Below are 15,662 nucleotides of genomic sequence, written 5' to 3'. Positions count from 1 at the left end.
AGCGAGATTCAACCTCAACAAGCTGTGCCTCATCGTCAGCTCGTCTCAAACACCACAAAATATATTGGATCCCCCAAGATACAATCAGAATCGAGGTAACTTGACTTATTCGGTCTCCTCCCAGATTTGTTCTTCGCCAATAATTAATTCACTAAATGCACATTCCAATTTGCGTCGATGAGCCCACAGCTTTGATTATCGGCCATACCTTACCCCAGTTCAAAAAACAATTTCCAACTTTGAAATTCTCCTCATCGATGAGGCAGCACGGTGGCGCAGTGGGTTAGCACTGCTGCCTCACGGCGCCGAGGTCTCGGGTTCGATCCCGGCTCCCTGTCCGCGTGGAGTTTGCATATTCTCCCCGTGTTTGCGTGGGTTTCAACCCCCACAACCCAAAGATGTGCAGGGTGGGTGGATCGGCCGCGCTAAATTTCCCCTTAATTGGAAAATGAATTGGGCACTCTAAATTTATTTTTAGAAAAATAAATGGAGGCATCTCAAAGTATTTTGCAGGGAAAAGGGGGCAAGGAGTGAGCGAGATACGTTGGAAGAAGATCACGCTCCCAGGCCAAAGAGGGCTGGAGTATAGGAATAGAGATGTTTCACTGCCTAGGGCCTTGGTGAGGCCACACCTGGAGTATTGGGGGCAGTTTTGGTGTCCTTATCTGAGGAAGGATGTTCTTGCTCTGGAGGGAGGGCAGCGAACGTTTACCAGACTGATTCCAGGGATGGCGGGACTGTCACATGAGGAGAGACTAAGTCGGTTAGGATTATATTCATCAGACGAGTGAGAGGGAATCTCATAGAAACTTTAAAAATTCTAACAGGATTAGACAGGGTAGATTCAGAAAGAATGTTCCCGATGGTGGGGGGGGAGTCCAGAACGAGGGGGTCATAGTTTGAGGATAAGGGGCAAACCTTTTAGGACTGAGGTGAGGAGAAATTTCTTCAACCAGAGAGCGGTGAATCTGTGGAATTCACTACCACCGAAAGTAGTTGAGGCCGTTGTGGAATTTCGAGAAGGAATTAGATACAGCTCTTGGGGCTAAAGGGATCGAGGGATAGGAACATAGATACGGAGGGAAGGCAGGATCTGGGTATTCCATCAATCGAACGCGAGACGAGTTGCTGTACAAAAGTTAGGCTTTAATAAGCCAGAAGTTAGCCCTGCGGTCAACTACAGTAAATGGACAACCGCCAGGCGTTCTGGGTATTTATACCTCGCTCTGGAGGCGGGGTTAACTCAGCCTCTCGACCAATCGGAGAGCCGTCACATGACTGGTCTCAACCAATCGGTCGAGAGGCACATGACCGACCAGGGCCAATGGTAAGCCAGTGTTCTGCACCAATGGCAGACAGCTATGCAAATCATACCACCACAATGATCAGCCATGATCATAATGATGAGCAGGCTCGAGGGGCCCATTTTTGATGTATTTTTTTTTTAGCAGTACGTCTGATGTCTTTATGGGTGTGATTTCTACAGACAAGTTACCGACTTCAGCCTTGATGTCTTGGGAGACAAGAGGGGGAAGGGAGGGGAGAAAAACACACACACACACGGAGAGAGGTCACACAGCAGCTCAGACCTGCCCCTCAATACAGGCAGATCGCAGCTTTTTTTTCTCTCCTTTTCAAAAAATAATACATTTGGAATACCCAATTTGTTTTTTCCCCAATTAAGCGTCAATTTAGACCCTTCCCTTCCCGTACCAGCCACCCCGGACAGGCGCCGGAATGTGGCGACGAGGGGCTTTTCACAGTAACTTAATTTGAAGCCTACTCGTGACAATAAGCGATTTTCATTTTTTCATTTCATTTAGCCTGGCCAATCCACCTACCCTGCACATCTTTGGGTTGTGGGGGTGAAACCCACGCAGACACGGGGAGAATGCGCAAACTCCACACGGACAGTGACCCAGAGCCGGGATTCGAACCCGGGTCCTGGGCGCCGTGAGGCAGCAGTGCTAACCCACTGCGCCAATGTGCCGCCCTCAGTCAGATCGTAGCTCATCTGTATTGTGGGGTCACCTAGCCGCCTGGGCGCCACAGCAGTTAAACCCGATCGACCCAACACAAGATCGGTCAAATTTGGTCTTGAATGTTCCACTTGACCAGAGGCCTGAAGAACCTGCCCTTTGACCTTGAAAGACGCAGGCGGAGACAGTGTCGCGACTGAACCTGGTTACCTGCAGGAGGTAGAAGAGGTGTTGATAGGCTTCGAGTTTCTCTCGCTTCTCTCTGCTGAGAGCCTTCAACCCCTTCTGCTTGTCGATCGCCATCAGATCCGACAGCTGCCCCTTGTTCTTCTTGGTAAGCTTCTTGCAGTGGGAGACCACCTCCTGCGGAACAAAAGCACCCGTGCGTTACTACAACCAGTCTGCTCTTGCCCAGTGAGGTCATCCTCTGGCCACATGCCGATGAGGGAACAGGGAATCCCGGCGCCAACGCCTTTGACCAAAACCAAGTATTTGTTCCCATCATTGTTGCTTTTCTCCAGCACCGCACCAATCTCCCATTGCAATCACGTAGCTCAGCCCCCGCTCTTCAATCCCATCAATCTCCTCCTCAGGACTCTTGCCCTGGGTGTTCATGCCCACGCGTGGTGGTAATGCTTGCCCCTTCAGAGTCACCAGCCCCCGCCTGACTCCCATTTCCCCCTCACTCGCACAATTAGCAGCTTCTTTACCCAGCATTGCTGCCCTGCCCCCTTGCCCAGCCTTCTCCTCCCAAATGCGACATTCTCTTCCCATCACTCATCGGGCCTGTCGGGCGCCGGATTTTTAAATGAGGGGGCTCCTGTTGGGAGGCTGAACCAAGAAGAGATCTTTGTTCTTTCACAAGGTGGCCAGCCTTTGAAATTCTCTTCCCCCGGGGAGCAGTGGGGACTGGGTCAGAGAGTTTCAACAGCACCGAACTGCATCGTGTCCAGGCCGGACATCAAGCACCTACACAGTCTCATCCCATTCCCCGGAACTTCGCCCGCAGCGTTGTCTGCTGTGGCATTACAAGTGCTCATCTAAAGGCGTCAATTTTTTTTTTTTTTTTTAAAAGAGGTTCCCCCCCACCCCCTTATCCCTCAGTTTTATACACCTCAATCAGGTTTCCCCCCCCCCTCCAAGGAAAACAACCCCAGCCTAACCAGCCTCCTGTCACAGCTGAGGCGCTCCAGCTCCAGGCCGCCTCCCGGTGAATCTCCCTCCGCACCCTCTCTAGCGCAGTCACATCCTTCCGATAGTGTGGCGACGAGAACTCAGTACTCTAGCTGTGGCCTCACCAGCGTTTTATACAGCTCCGTCCGTAACCTCCCCTTAAATTCTGTGCCTCAGCTAATCGAGGCAATTATCCCATCGGCCTTCTTATCTACCCGACCCGCTGCCTTCTGGGTTCGGTCTGCGTTCACACCAACGCACCTTCGGCTCCCTGCACTTTCTCCGATCATTGAATAAATTGGAAGTTGAATCAGATGGACTTTTGACAGACAGGGAAATTTAATGTTTATGGGGACACAGGAAAGTGGCCAAAAACAGACCGTACCAAATGGTGGAGCAGAAAACGGCCCAGGGCAGGAACAGAGAAACAGGGGAGAGGTTTAAAGCGACCTCGAAAGGCCAGGTAGCCCCTCACCTGCAGGGTGATGCGGTTCTTCACCAGCAGCCCGATCTTGATGTCCATCACGTTGAGGTCCTGCTCCAGGTGCCGACTGGAACGGATGTGCTGCACCACTTCCTCGCGCATCCGCATCAGTTCCCACTCCTCCCGGAAGTCATGGTCGCTGTGCTCCAGGAGATGGGCAAACTTGCGCACCACGCTCAGCGGAGGGTTCTTGGCACGCACTGCGGGGCACAAGTTTTCTCCTTTTCAAATTCAAGAGCTCAAAGTGAACAGAGAACAGTGCAGCACAGGAACAGGCCCTTCGGCCCTCCAAGCCTGTACCTATCACGTGTCGGATCCCCCCCCGCACATCTCCACTGAACCTTTCCCCCTCCTCCCCTCGAATTTGTGCACCCTTGTAATTGTCATTTCCGCCCTGGGACAAAGCCTCCAACTGTTCACCCTGTCTATACCCCTCATAATTTTATAAACTTCTATCAGGTCGCCCCTCAGCCTCCGTCTCTCCAGGGAGAACAATCCCAGTTTATTCAATCTCCCCTCATAGCTAATACCCTCCATAGAACATAGAACAGTACAGCACAGAACAGGCCCTTTGGCCCTCGGTGTTGTGCCGAGCCATGGTCACCCTACTCAAACCCACGTATCCACCCTATACCCGTAACCCAATAACCCCCCCTTAACCTTACTTTTTAGGACACTACGGGCAATTTAGCATGGCCAATCCACCTAACCCGCACATCTTTGGACTGTGGGAGGAAACCGGAGCACCCGGAGGAAACCCACGCACACACGGGGAGGACGTGCAGACTCCGCACAGACAGTGACCCAGCCGGGAATCGAACCTGGGACCCTGGAGCTGTGAAGCATTTATGCTAACCACCATGCTACCGTGCTGCCCCTAATTGCCCAGGTTCCATACCAGGCAACATCCTGGTAAACCTTTTCCGTACTCTCTCCAAAGCCTCCACGTCCTTCTGGTAGTTTGCGGTGAGCTGGTTTAGCTCACTAGGCTAAATCGCTGGCTTTTAAAGCAGACCAAGGCAGGCCAGCAGCACAGTTCGATTCCCGTACCAGCCTCCCCGGACAGGCGCCGGAATGTGGCGACTAGGGGCTTTTCACAGTAACTTCATTGAAGCCTACTCGTGACAATAAGTGATTTTCATTGGGAGTGCGGTGACCAGAATTGGACACGGTATTCCAAATGTGGCCTAACCGACGTTCTATATAACGGTAACATAAATTTGAGCTTTTATACTCGATACCCCGTCCTATGAAGGCAAGCACATAGAACATAACAGTGCAGAAGGAGGCCATTTGGCCCATCGAGCCTGCACCGACCTACTTAAGCCCTCACTTCCACCCTATCCCCATAACCCTTCCAATGTAATTTTTCTTTCTTTACCACCATTTCCACCTGTGCTGCCACTTTTAAGGATCTGTGGGCCTGCACGCCCAGATCTCTGTGCTCCTGATGGTTCTCCTGTTTATTTTGTAGCTCCCACCTGAATTGGATCGACCAAAATGCATTCCCTCGCATTTGTCCGGGTTAAACTCCATCTGCCATTTCTCTGCCCACTTTTGCAGCCTATCTATACCCTGCTGTATTCTCTGACAATCTTCATCACCGTCCTCAACTCCTGCAATCCTGGTTCCACCTGCAGTGCTGTGAGTGTAACCGGCCTTATGCCTAGCGTGGCTAAATGCACACAAATGACAATCGTCATTGGACAAGGCAGACCTGTTGTGGTGATATGATTTGCATAGCTGTCTGCCATTGGTGGAGAACACCATCTTACCATTGGCCCTGGTCGGTCATGTGCCTCCCGACCGATTGGGTGAGACCAGTCATGTGACTGCTCTCCGATTGGTTGAAAGGCTGAGTTAACCACGCCTCCTTACCGAAGTATCGAAACGCCCGGCGGTCGTCCATTTTATTGTTGACGACCGCTGTGCTAAGTTCTAGCTTATTAAAGCCTAACTTTTGTACAGCAACTCGTCTCCATAAGACATAGGAGCGGAAGTAAGGCCATTCGGCCCATCGAGTCCACTCCACCTTTCAATCATGGTTGATTTCAACTCCATTTACCCGCTCTCTCCCCATAGCCCTTAATTCCTCGAGAAATCAAGAATTTATCAATTTCTGTCTTAAAGACACTCAACGTCCCGGCCTCCACCGCCCTCTGTGGCAATGAATTCCACAGACCTACCACTCTCTGGCTGAAGAAATTTCTCCTCATCTCTGTTCTAAAGTGACTCCCTTTTATTCTAAGGCTGTGTCCCCGCGTCCTAGTCTCCCCTGCTAATGGAAACAACGTCCCTACGTCCATCCTATCCAAGCCATTCATTATCTTGTAAGTTTCTATTAGATCTCCCCTCAACCTCCTAAACTCCAATGAATATAATCCCACGATCCTCAGACGTTCATCGTATGTTAGGCCTACCATTCCTGGGATCATCCGTGTGAATCTCCGCTGGACCCGCTCCAGTGCCAGTATGTCCTTCCTGAGGTGTGGGGCCCAAAATTGTCTCTCGTGCAATTGATGGCTCATCACCTGTTGGCCGGGGATAGCGAGGAAACCCGGGATCGTTCCCAATCCCGTCGCGGGGTTGCCAGTTCCCACCTGAAGCGCCGCGTGCCCCGGCGGCACGTTGGGAGTGAGGCGTCAGATCACCTACTCAATTCTCAGTGCGGGTGACAACCCTCCTGGCTACAGGTGGGAGCTCTCCCAACCCCTGCAAAGCGGACAATGTATTGTCCGCTCCCCGCAGCTCAGGTTGCTGCACTTCCAGCTGCTGGGAGCTCTCCGAGCAATTGGAAGCAAGGCGAGATTTGGAAAATTGAACGGCGTCTTTGCATCTTGAGCCTTGTCCCCCAGCTGCCAATGATTACAGATAGGGAACCGCGGGTGATCGGGGCAACATGCCTGGTCTTAAAAATGACTTACCCAGCAGCCTGTAGTCCCCTCTGGCCTTGTTTGCTCTTACAAACGCCTGGATCTTCACCACCGCAGCAATCTGCAGGATTGCAAGAAAACAGCTTGTTAAAACTTTCCAAGAACCACATCACTGGGGTGCTTGTCTAACAGACATCTGTCATGACCATATTCGGAGTGGATCGCCTCCTCCCATTGGAGCTGCGTGAGTAATCGGGATGGCACCCGTTCCAGGCTTGTGCAAGAATGAGGCCAGAACAGCATAACACCACCAAAATAAACATTTGTGTGGTCGGCGGGTGAGGGACGGGTAAACAGTGAGCCGCGATTGTACAACATACGTCGCTGAATACTCAGCTCCGTTTGGGATGCAGATTTCCGAGAGAGGATGTAAACAAGTGGGAAGACATTCAGAAACCGATCGTCCCCACAGACACAGGGATTTGGAGGAGGCCATTCAGCCCCTCGAGCTGAGGCTGCTCCGCCATTTGGTAAGATCTCGGCCAATTTGATTGTGGCCTCCCACAAATCAGTGCGTTCTCTGCACTCGGCTTCCAACAGGCGGTGCATTGTTACTAATTCCCAGGGGCGGCACGGTGATTAGCACTGCTGCCTCACGGTGCCGAGGGCCCGGGTTTGATCCCGGTCCCCACGGTGATTAGCACCGCTGCCTCACAGCGCCGAGGGCCCTGGTTCGAACCCGGTCCCCACGGTGATTAGCACTGCTGCCTCACGGTGCCGAGGGCCCGGGTTTGATCCCGGTCCCCACGGTGATTAGCACTGCTGCCTCACGGCGCCGAGGATTCGGGTTCGATCCCGGTCCCCACAGTGATTAGCACTGCTGCCTCACGGCGCCGAGGATTCGGGTTCGATCCCGGTCCCCACGGTGATTAGCACTGCTGCCTCACAGCGCTGAGGGTTCAGGTTCCATCCCGGCCCACCGTCCGTGTGGAGTTTGCACATTCTCCCCATGTCTGCGTGGGTCTCGCCCCCACAACCCAAAGATGTGCAGGTTAGGTGGAGTGGCGACCCTAAATTGCCCCTCAATCGGAAAATATTAAAAAAGAAAGGTTACAGATTCCCACCCCTCCCAGAAAAGTCGAGCTTAAAGCAGTGTTGTGGGCTTCAACGAGCTGCACTGAACTCAGCGGCTGAATTTAACCATCAGCTTCGGAGGAGATACACTTAGACCGGCCAGTGCGTTAGCACAGAAACTTAAAAAATGGTGACGTGCCCTTTAGAACTTCACAGAAACGTAATGCAAAGTGTGAGGCCGGGCCGCACCGAGGGGCAGAGCCGCAGCGAGAGGCCGGGCCGCACCGAGGGGCAGAGCCGCAGCGAGAGGCCGGGCCCCACCGAGAGGCCGGGCCGCACCGAGGGGCAGAGCCGCAGCGAGAGGCCGGGCCGCACCGAGGGGCAGAGCCGCAGCGAGAGGCCGGGCCGCACCGAGGGGCAGAGCCGCAGCGAGAGGCCGGGCCGCACCGAGGGGCAGAGCCGCAGCGAGAGGCCGGGCCGCACCGAGGGGCAGAGCCGCAGCGAGAGGCCGGGCCGCACCGAGGGGCAGAGCCGCAGCGAGAGGCCGGGCCCCACCGAGGGGCAGAGCCGCAGCGAGAGGCCGGGCCCCACCGAGGGGCAGAGCCGCAGCGAGAGGCCGGGTCCCACCGAGGGGCAGAGCCGCAGCGAGAGGCCGGGTCCCACCGAGGGGCAGAGCCGCAGCGAGAGGCCGGGCCCCACCGAGGGGCAGAGCCGCAGCGAGAGGCCGGGCCGCACCGAGAGGCCGGGCCGCACCGAGAGGCCGGGCCCCACCGAGGGGCAGAGCCGCAGCGAGAGGCCGGGCCGCAGCGAGAGGCCGGGCCGCACCGAGAGGCCGGGCCCCACCGAGGGGCCGAGCCGCAGCGAGGGGCCGGGCCCCACCGAGGGGCCGGGCCCCACCGAGAGGCCGGGCCCCACCGAGAGGCCGGGCCCCACCGAGAGGCCGGGCCCCACCGAGAGGCCGGGCCCCACCGAGAGGCCGGGCCCCACCGAGAGGCCGGGCCCCACCGAGAGGCCGGGCCCCACCGAGAGGCCGGGCCCCACCGAGAGGCAGCTCCAAATGCGTTCTCCAAGCACAAACAGTGTTTGGAATAACCTCGAGCGGTAATAACCTGTAATAAAGCAGAACGTCCTCCTGCTTTGAGTGAACGACGATAGGGGAGGCAGTGGTATCGGCACTGGGGACCCGGGTTTGAACGCCGTCACGGCAGAAAAGGCCAGAGAGATATTAAAGCAGTTGACATTGGTCAAAGAGGTTGGTTTTAAGGAAGGGCCGAAAGATGGAGAGAGGAGGCAGAGACCCCCCCCCCCCCCCCCCCCACCCAAGTGGCTGAAGGCGCGGCCGTCAGCGGCGCAGGGGTCAGAATCAGGGCTGGACGAGGAGGCCAGAATTGAGGGAGCCTCGGAGGTTTGGAGGACTGGGAGGAGGGTAACCAAGATCGGGAGGAGCAAGGGCCACAAAAGGGATCGAAAACCAAGGACGAAGGTTTGTAAATTTGACGCGATAGTGGGAGCGACAGCCAAGGTAGGTCAGCGAGCACAGGGGCAGCGGGGCAAATGGGCCATGTAGCAAGTCAGGAGACGGGTAGTGGGGCGAGATAGGAGGCTGCCAGAGGAGGCAAATTAAATAATACGCAGGTCGAAGAAGGGGGCAAATCGGGTGTGGCTCCATCAGAATTGCTGTGGTCAACTTTCCAACTTCTGACACCTTTCTCGGCTCGGCCGATGCAGACACGATTCGGTCAAACTTACATTGCTCTTGAAGTGCCGCAGTCTTGCCCTGTACCTCCTCTGTGCCTGCCACATCCGCACCCAGGACTGAATCTGGAAAATAATGGTTTTCCGTCTAAATTAAACGTTAAAGACAAGGTAAGCAAAATACGACCAACTGGGGCGACGTCCGGGGGTGGCGGCGGTGGCTATGGTCAGCCAGAGTAACTCTCTGGGGTATATGCATCACGCCTGTTTGTTATTTGCGTCTGGGTTGCCCTACCGGATCTAGTGTTTTAGTCTGGGCGAGGTTTAGGAACACGTGGCGGGGAACCAGGGAGTGTGGATTTTCTTTCGGCAACTTTCAGCCGAACGGCGAAGGGAGGCCATTCAGCCCATTGCCCTCCCCCCCCCCCCCCCCTTGCCAGCCCTTTTGCAAGACCAATTCAGGCAGCCCTGGCAATCGTCCTCGCGCTCCAGTAACCCCCCCATCTTGCTTTAAAACGCCGCTCTTTTCTTAAACAGAACATTGAAAGTTAAAAGTTTAGAAGTGGAGCAGGTTTCCCAGCAGGAGCTTCCCATGACAATGCCAATTGTGGAGGCTCGAGCAGGCTGCGTGTCATCATCCAGGCCCAGTTCAACATAACTTAGCAATTCCTGCAGAAAGGCCCAATGGAGGCATCAGGCTCAGCTCTCTTTGCTCCCGCGTTTGCTTTTTTCCCCCCCACATTCAGCCAGTAATTCTAGTCTGTTCCACTCGCACTGCCAGATCACATGGACGGTCAACTCTCACAGCTTCCTAAACATACCAGGCCTTCTATACAGACACCTCAAATTCAAGTTACCTTGCAAGAATCGATCATGGTTCAAAGTGCTGGCCGTGCAATCTCGGGATCTGCCAGCACCTCTGCTGGGATTCCATCAAATCTCCTTGCCCGGTTACCGGCTCCGACTCTCATTCCACCCCCCCCCCCCCCCACACTTTCACAACCCAGCTTGACATCGCCAAGCGTGCGAGCGAGCGAGTGTGTGAGTGAGAGTATAAATGTTGGTTTCCTCGAGGTAGGCGCCGGTGCGGGACATATTTTAACCTGGTGGGCCGTTGCACATCAGCAGACACAAGGACCTTGACGGACGGCAAGTCCAGTTGAGTGGCAGGGGGACCTTGGCGACTGGGGGTCTCCCTATTGCTGCCGCCTTCAGCCGACATCGCAACCGGTGACAACATGAGAGTATCTTCCACCTGATCCACCGCTGAGGACTTGTGTTGGATTGTGCCTGGTCGATTCTTTTCCCTCCGACCATACAGTCACAGGGGGTGACCCCGCCAGGAGTTTAAGATTCCCGACGGCAGCAATCTCGGGGATCAACGGAACGCTCAAGCCTCCCCCGCCACGGAAAGGTGGCAATCAACGGAACTCATGCTCACCAGCTTTCCCACTCGCCCGCAGGCACCAACCCCCCCCCCACCTGTCAGAATATACACCAGTATATCAAGGTGCAGCCACACACTGATGGACACACACAGGGACCAATCAACATGCACAAACACCGCAGCCAATCACCAGTTAGAATACGCGCACTATAAAGGCAGAGGGCACCACGGTTCCCGCTCATTCTGGGTGCTGCCTCTCAGTGTAACAAGAACTCATCCAGCCCAGCACAGACTGACACCACGCGCTGAGAGAATCAACTGGTTCGGACAAGGCTTAGGTCTCTAGTTTAAGTTAGCATCATTTAGACCCACAGTCATCGTGTGTTAGTTAGTTAGAAGTAGTTAATAAAACTGAGTTGAATCGTCATCAGTGTTGGAAGTGTCTGTTCATCTCTCAGGTCTACACGAGCCAACATTACACCACCCAGCTGAGCCCCAACCCCATCAGAGCTCCACGCCCGAGGGGGTTCCAGACGTGATTCACAGTGCAGCAAGGAGGGGGGGGGGTGGAAGAGATCCCACTGCCGCACGCTGGCTTCCCAACCCAGCGACACTCGCTGGCTCCCACCTGGTCAGGAGGGCCCGTACGGAATAAAAGACGCTCAACGAGCCACTGAAGGATCTTTAAATATTGAACACGTTCTTTAATCCCACACTTGCTTCATTATAATTAATTTTATATGACACGAGGAGGCCAGAGCTAAGTGGTCTGCACCTTAATTACAGCATGTGTGTTGTCTTGAAGGTGATAAAGCCTCTTCTGGTAATCACTCCTCTGTCTGTAACCCCGCCAATGTGACTGAAAGATAAAACATAGCCGAATATTACTTCCTTCACAGTTATCATCTATCATAAGAGTGTGAATTTTAAGATCGTTTAGCTTTAACATGGGAAATTTCAAAATATGGCAACAAGAGGAGGAAGGATATATATTCTAAAGTAATTATTCCATGATCCGAATGCATTGGCTGCGGGCTGTTTATTGCCAATGAATTACAGGAACATGTTGGTACACTGATGCACAGCTGCTGTTGCAACGCTATGTGTCTTAAGGGACAGGCTGTTATTCCCGGAGTGGACTCATCTATTAACTCAAAATGACAAGAACACTTTCCCCGTGTCAGTGTTTGCCCCAGGATGAGAGGGTACAGAAGGAGGCCATTCAACATCCTGGGGGTTACCATTGATCAGAAACGGAACTGGACCCAGCCGTATAAATACTGTGGCTGCCAGAGCAGGTCAGAGGCTGGGAATCCTGCGGAGAGTAACTCACCTCCTGACCCCCCCAAAGCCTGTCCACCATCTACAAGGACAAAAGTCAGGAGGGCGATGGGAGACTCTCCACTTGCCTGGATGAGCGCGGCTCCCAACAACACTCGAGAAGCTCGACACCATCCAGGACAAAGCAGCCCCGCTCGATCGACACGCTAACCACCGGCATTCACTCCCTCCACCCCCCCCATCCAGGACAAAGCAGCCCCGCTCGATCGACACGCTACCCACCGACATTCACTCCCTCTACGCCCCCATCCAGGACAAAGCAGCCCCGCTCGATCGACACACTAACCACCGACATTCACTCCCTCCACCCCCCATCCAGGACAAAGCAGCCCCGCTCGATCGACACGCTAACCACCGACATTCACTCCCCCCCCCCCCCCCCCCCCCCCCCCCCCCCCCACCCCATCCAGGACAAAGCAGCCCCGCTCGATCGACACGCTAACCACCGACATTCACTCCCCCCACCCATCCAGGACAAAGCAGCCCCGCTCGATCGACACGCTACCCACCGACATTCACTCCCCCCACCCTCCCCATCCAGGACAAAGCAGCCCCGCTCGATCGACACGCTAACCACCGACATTCACTCCCTCCACCCCCCACGGCGCACAGTGGCAACCGTGTGCACCGTCTACAAGACGCACCGCGGCCACTCGCCTTCGACAGCACCTTCCAAACCCGCCACCTCTACCATCTAGAAGGACGGGGGGGGGGGGGGGGGGGGGGGGGGGCAGCAGACACATGGGGAACCCCCCCCCTACCTGCAAGTTCCCCCCCTCCGAGCCGCTCGCCATCCCGACTCGGGAATATATCGGCCGGTCCTTCACTATCGCCGGGGTCAAAATCCTCAAAGACCCCACCTGACAGCACAGTGGAAACGCCTTCACCACAGTTTAAGAAAAAGGTCCACCACCATTACCATCTCCAGGGGCAATTAGGGATGGGCAATTAATGCTGCTCTCCTCAGTAATGCTGACATGTCAACAATAACGTCTGCTCGTAGAGTCTCTGATATTTATACGGTGCTCATGAGGGAGGAAGGGTCCCAGACGGAGGAACTGAAACTTAAATGGGAGGAGGAGCTAGGCGGGGAAATGGAGGACGGGCTGTGGGCAGAGGCCCTGAGTAGGGTAAATTCGACCGCGACATGTGCCAGGCTCGGCCTGATTCAATTTAAGGTCATTCACCGGGCCCACATGACGGTGGCTCGGATGAGCAAATTCTTTGGGATAGAGGACAAATGCGCTAGGTGCGCGGGAGGACCAGCGAACCACGTTCACATGTTTTGGGCATGCCCTAAGCTTAGGGGGTACTGGGAGGGATTTGCGGGCGTCATGTCCCGGGTGCTAAAAACAAGGGTGGCGATGGGTCCAGGGGTGGCAATTTTTGGGGTTTCGGAAGACCCGGGAGTCCAGGGGGAGAAAGAGGCCGATGTTTTGGCCTTTGCTTCCCTGATAGCCCGGCGATGAATACTATTGGCGTGGAGGGTCTCAAAGCCCCTGAAGACTGAGTTGTGGCTTGCGGACATGTCGAGTTCCCTGGGTATGGAAAAAATGAAGCTTGCCTTGAGGGGATCTGTACAGGGGTTCGCCCGGAGGTGGCAACCATTTATTGACTTCTTTGCGGGAGAGTGAGCGTCAGCAGGGTGGGGGGGGGGGGGAAGAGAACTGGGCGCACCGTACCTGGATTTTAACGATGGCTGGCAATTGTTTCTGGAGGAAGTGTCTGCGAGCACTCAGATCTGTTCGGACAAGAAACCCCCTCATGTGGGCCTGGAGCCTGGTGATCAGGCTCTCGTTAGTCTTTCCAGAGTCTGTCTCGATTGTAAACAGCCGTCACTCCGCTAACAGTGGCCTGATGGGAAATAAAGAGATCAATAGTCAGTGCCCGAAGGATGCGCGATCCCTTGCCGCTCCAATGCCATTCAGAGTTTCCCCCCCCCCCCCGAGAGTCTTCTACACCCATAGGAGGCCATTCACTTCCCAGAGGACTATCCCACGCGGATGATCCGCATCGTCAATCAATCTGAATCCCCTTTCCCCCCCCCAACAAAAACCTACCAATCTCAGACTTGGAATTTATAATTGAACGCCAGACTGAAACAGCTGATTGGGGAGGGAGAACTTCCACATCATCCTGAACAACCCTGGCTCGAATTTCCACGTCCTGCCCCCTTCTTCTGCCGCCCCCACGCCAGAGAAAATAGCTCATCCCGATTAGATCACCCCACAATCTTCTGCACTTGAGCGAATATTTTTATTTTTTTATAATGAAAATGAAAATCGCTTATTGTCACGAGTAGGCTTCAATGAAGTTACTGTGAAAAGCCCCTAGTCACCACATTCCGGCGCCTGTTCGGGGAGGCTGGTACAGGGAATCGAACCGTGCTGCTGGCCTGCCTTAGTCTGCTTTAAAAGCCAGCGATTTAGCCTGGTGAGCTAAACCAGCCCCTATAAATTTAGATTACTCAATTATTTTTGCCAATTAAGGGGCAATTTAGCGTGGCCAATCCACCTACTCTGCACATTTTTGGGTTGTGGGGGCGAAACCCACGCAGACACGGGGAGAATGTGCAAACTCCACACGGACAGTGACCCAGAGCCGGGATCGAACCTGGGACCTCGGCGCCGTGAGGCGGTTGTGCTAACCACTAGGCCACCGTGCTGCCCTCACTCGAGCGAATATAACCCTCACCTGTGCGACCGCTCCTCGGAATCTAAAAAATATATTTAGGAGTACCCAATTCTTTCTTTTTCCCCCAATTGAGGGGCAATTTAGCGTGGCCAATCCACCTACCCTGCACATCTTTGGGGTCGTGGGGGGTGAAACCCACGCAGACACGGGGAGAATGTGCAAACTCCATACGGACGGTGACCCGGGGCTGGGATTGAACGCAGCGCCACAAGGCAGGGACTCGAACCACCGCGCTTCTGCTCCTCGGAATATAACCCCTTCAGCCCTGGAATAGTTCTGGTGAATCTGCACTGCCTCTCCCACCCTCCCAAGGGCCAAGTTCGGTGGCCCAAATCGAACCCAGGTACTCCCACTGGAATTAACTCAAGATCCGCACAGCTGGAACATCTCTTCCACACCCCAATTTGTATTCCAAATCCCTCGAGATACGCCGCCCCATCTCATGTCCATCTACCCGTCCTGCTGATGAACTCTTTGGGGACCAAGGTGCCGGGTGCCTCACAGCAACGCCATACCTGGATCTCGTCGCGGTTGAGCTGCGCGGAGCTCTGGACGAATCCCCTGGGGCGCTCCCAGCCTCCCTCCAGAGTCTCCAGGTTGAAGTAGTACACCGAGCCATCCTTCAGCTTGTGTTTCACCCAGACGCTCCGGTTGTCTCCTGAGAACGATATAAACGTGGATTGTCCAGCTGCTAGAATCTTACAGCACGGGAGGATTTCCAAAAGGCATTCAATAACGCGTCGCGCAGACGCCAATTAGCAGAAAGGGCGTTCTCGGAGTCAGGGATAAGGTCGGAGTGTGGACGGGTGAGTAGGGATAAACGGGTAATTAAGTTACCAGGCTGTAACTAATGGAGTGCCCCCAACAAGGGACAGTACTGCCACCTCACCTATTTACAATCCATGTTCCATCGAATCCCTACAGTGCAGGGCAGGCCCTTCAGCCCATCGAGTCTGCAACAA

General features: G+C 54.7%; 1 protein-coding gene across 1 annotated transcript in view; it reads right to left on the bottom strand.

The window, feature by feature from the left end:
- Positions 1–15,662, bottom strand: part of LOC119958590 (ras GTPase-activating-like protein IQGAP1) — a 91,322-nt gene that overhangs the window by 20,021 nt on the left and 55,639 nt on the right. Inside the window, 8 exon segments of the mRNA XM_038787070.1 lie at positions 2,190–2,342; positions 3,628–3,836; positions 6,561–6,630; positions 9,333–9,404; positions 11,441–11,524; positions 13,689–13,811; positions 13,813–13,860; positions 15,216–15,358. Of these exon segments, the coding sequence (XP_038642998.1) occupies positions 2,190–2,342; positions 3,628–3,836; positions 6,561–6,630; positions 9,333–9,404; positions 11,441–11,524; positions 13,689–13,811; positions 13,813–13,860; positions 15,216–15,358 (902 nt within the window).

Source organism: Scyliorhinus canicula, chromosome 30 (genome assembly GCF_902713615.1).
Source record: "Scyliorhinus canicula chromosome 30, sScyCan1.1, whole genome shotgun sequence".
NCBI lineage: Eukaryota > Metazoa > Chordata > Chondrichthyes > Carcharhiniformes > Scyliorhinidae > Scyliorhinus > Scyliorhinus canicula.
Note: the sequence above shows the minus strand (reverse complement) of the source record. Positions and strands in the feature narration are given on the sequence as shown.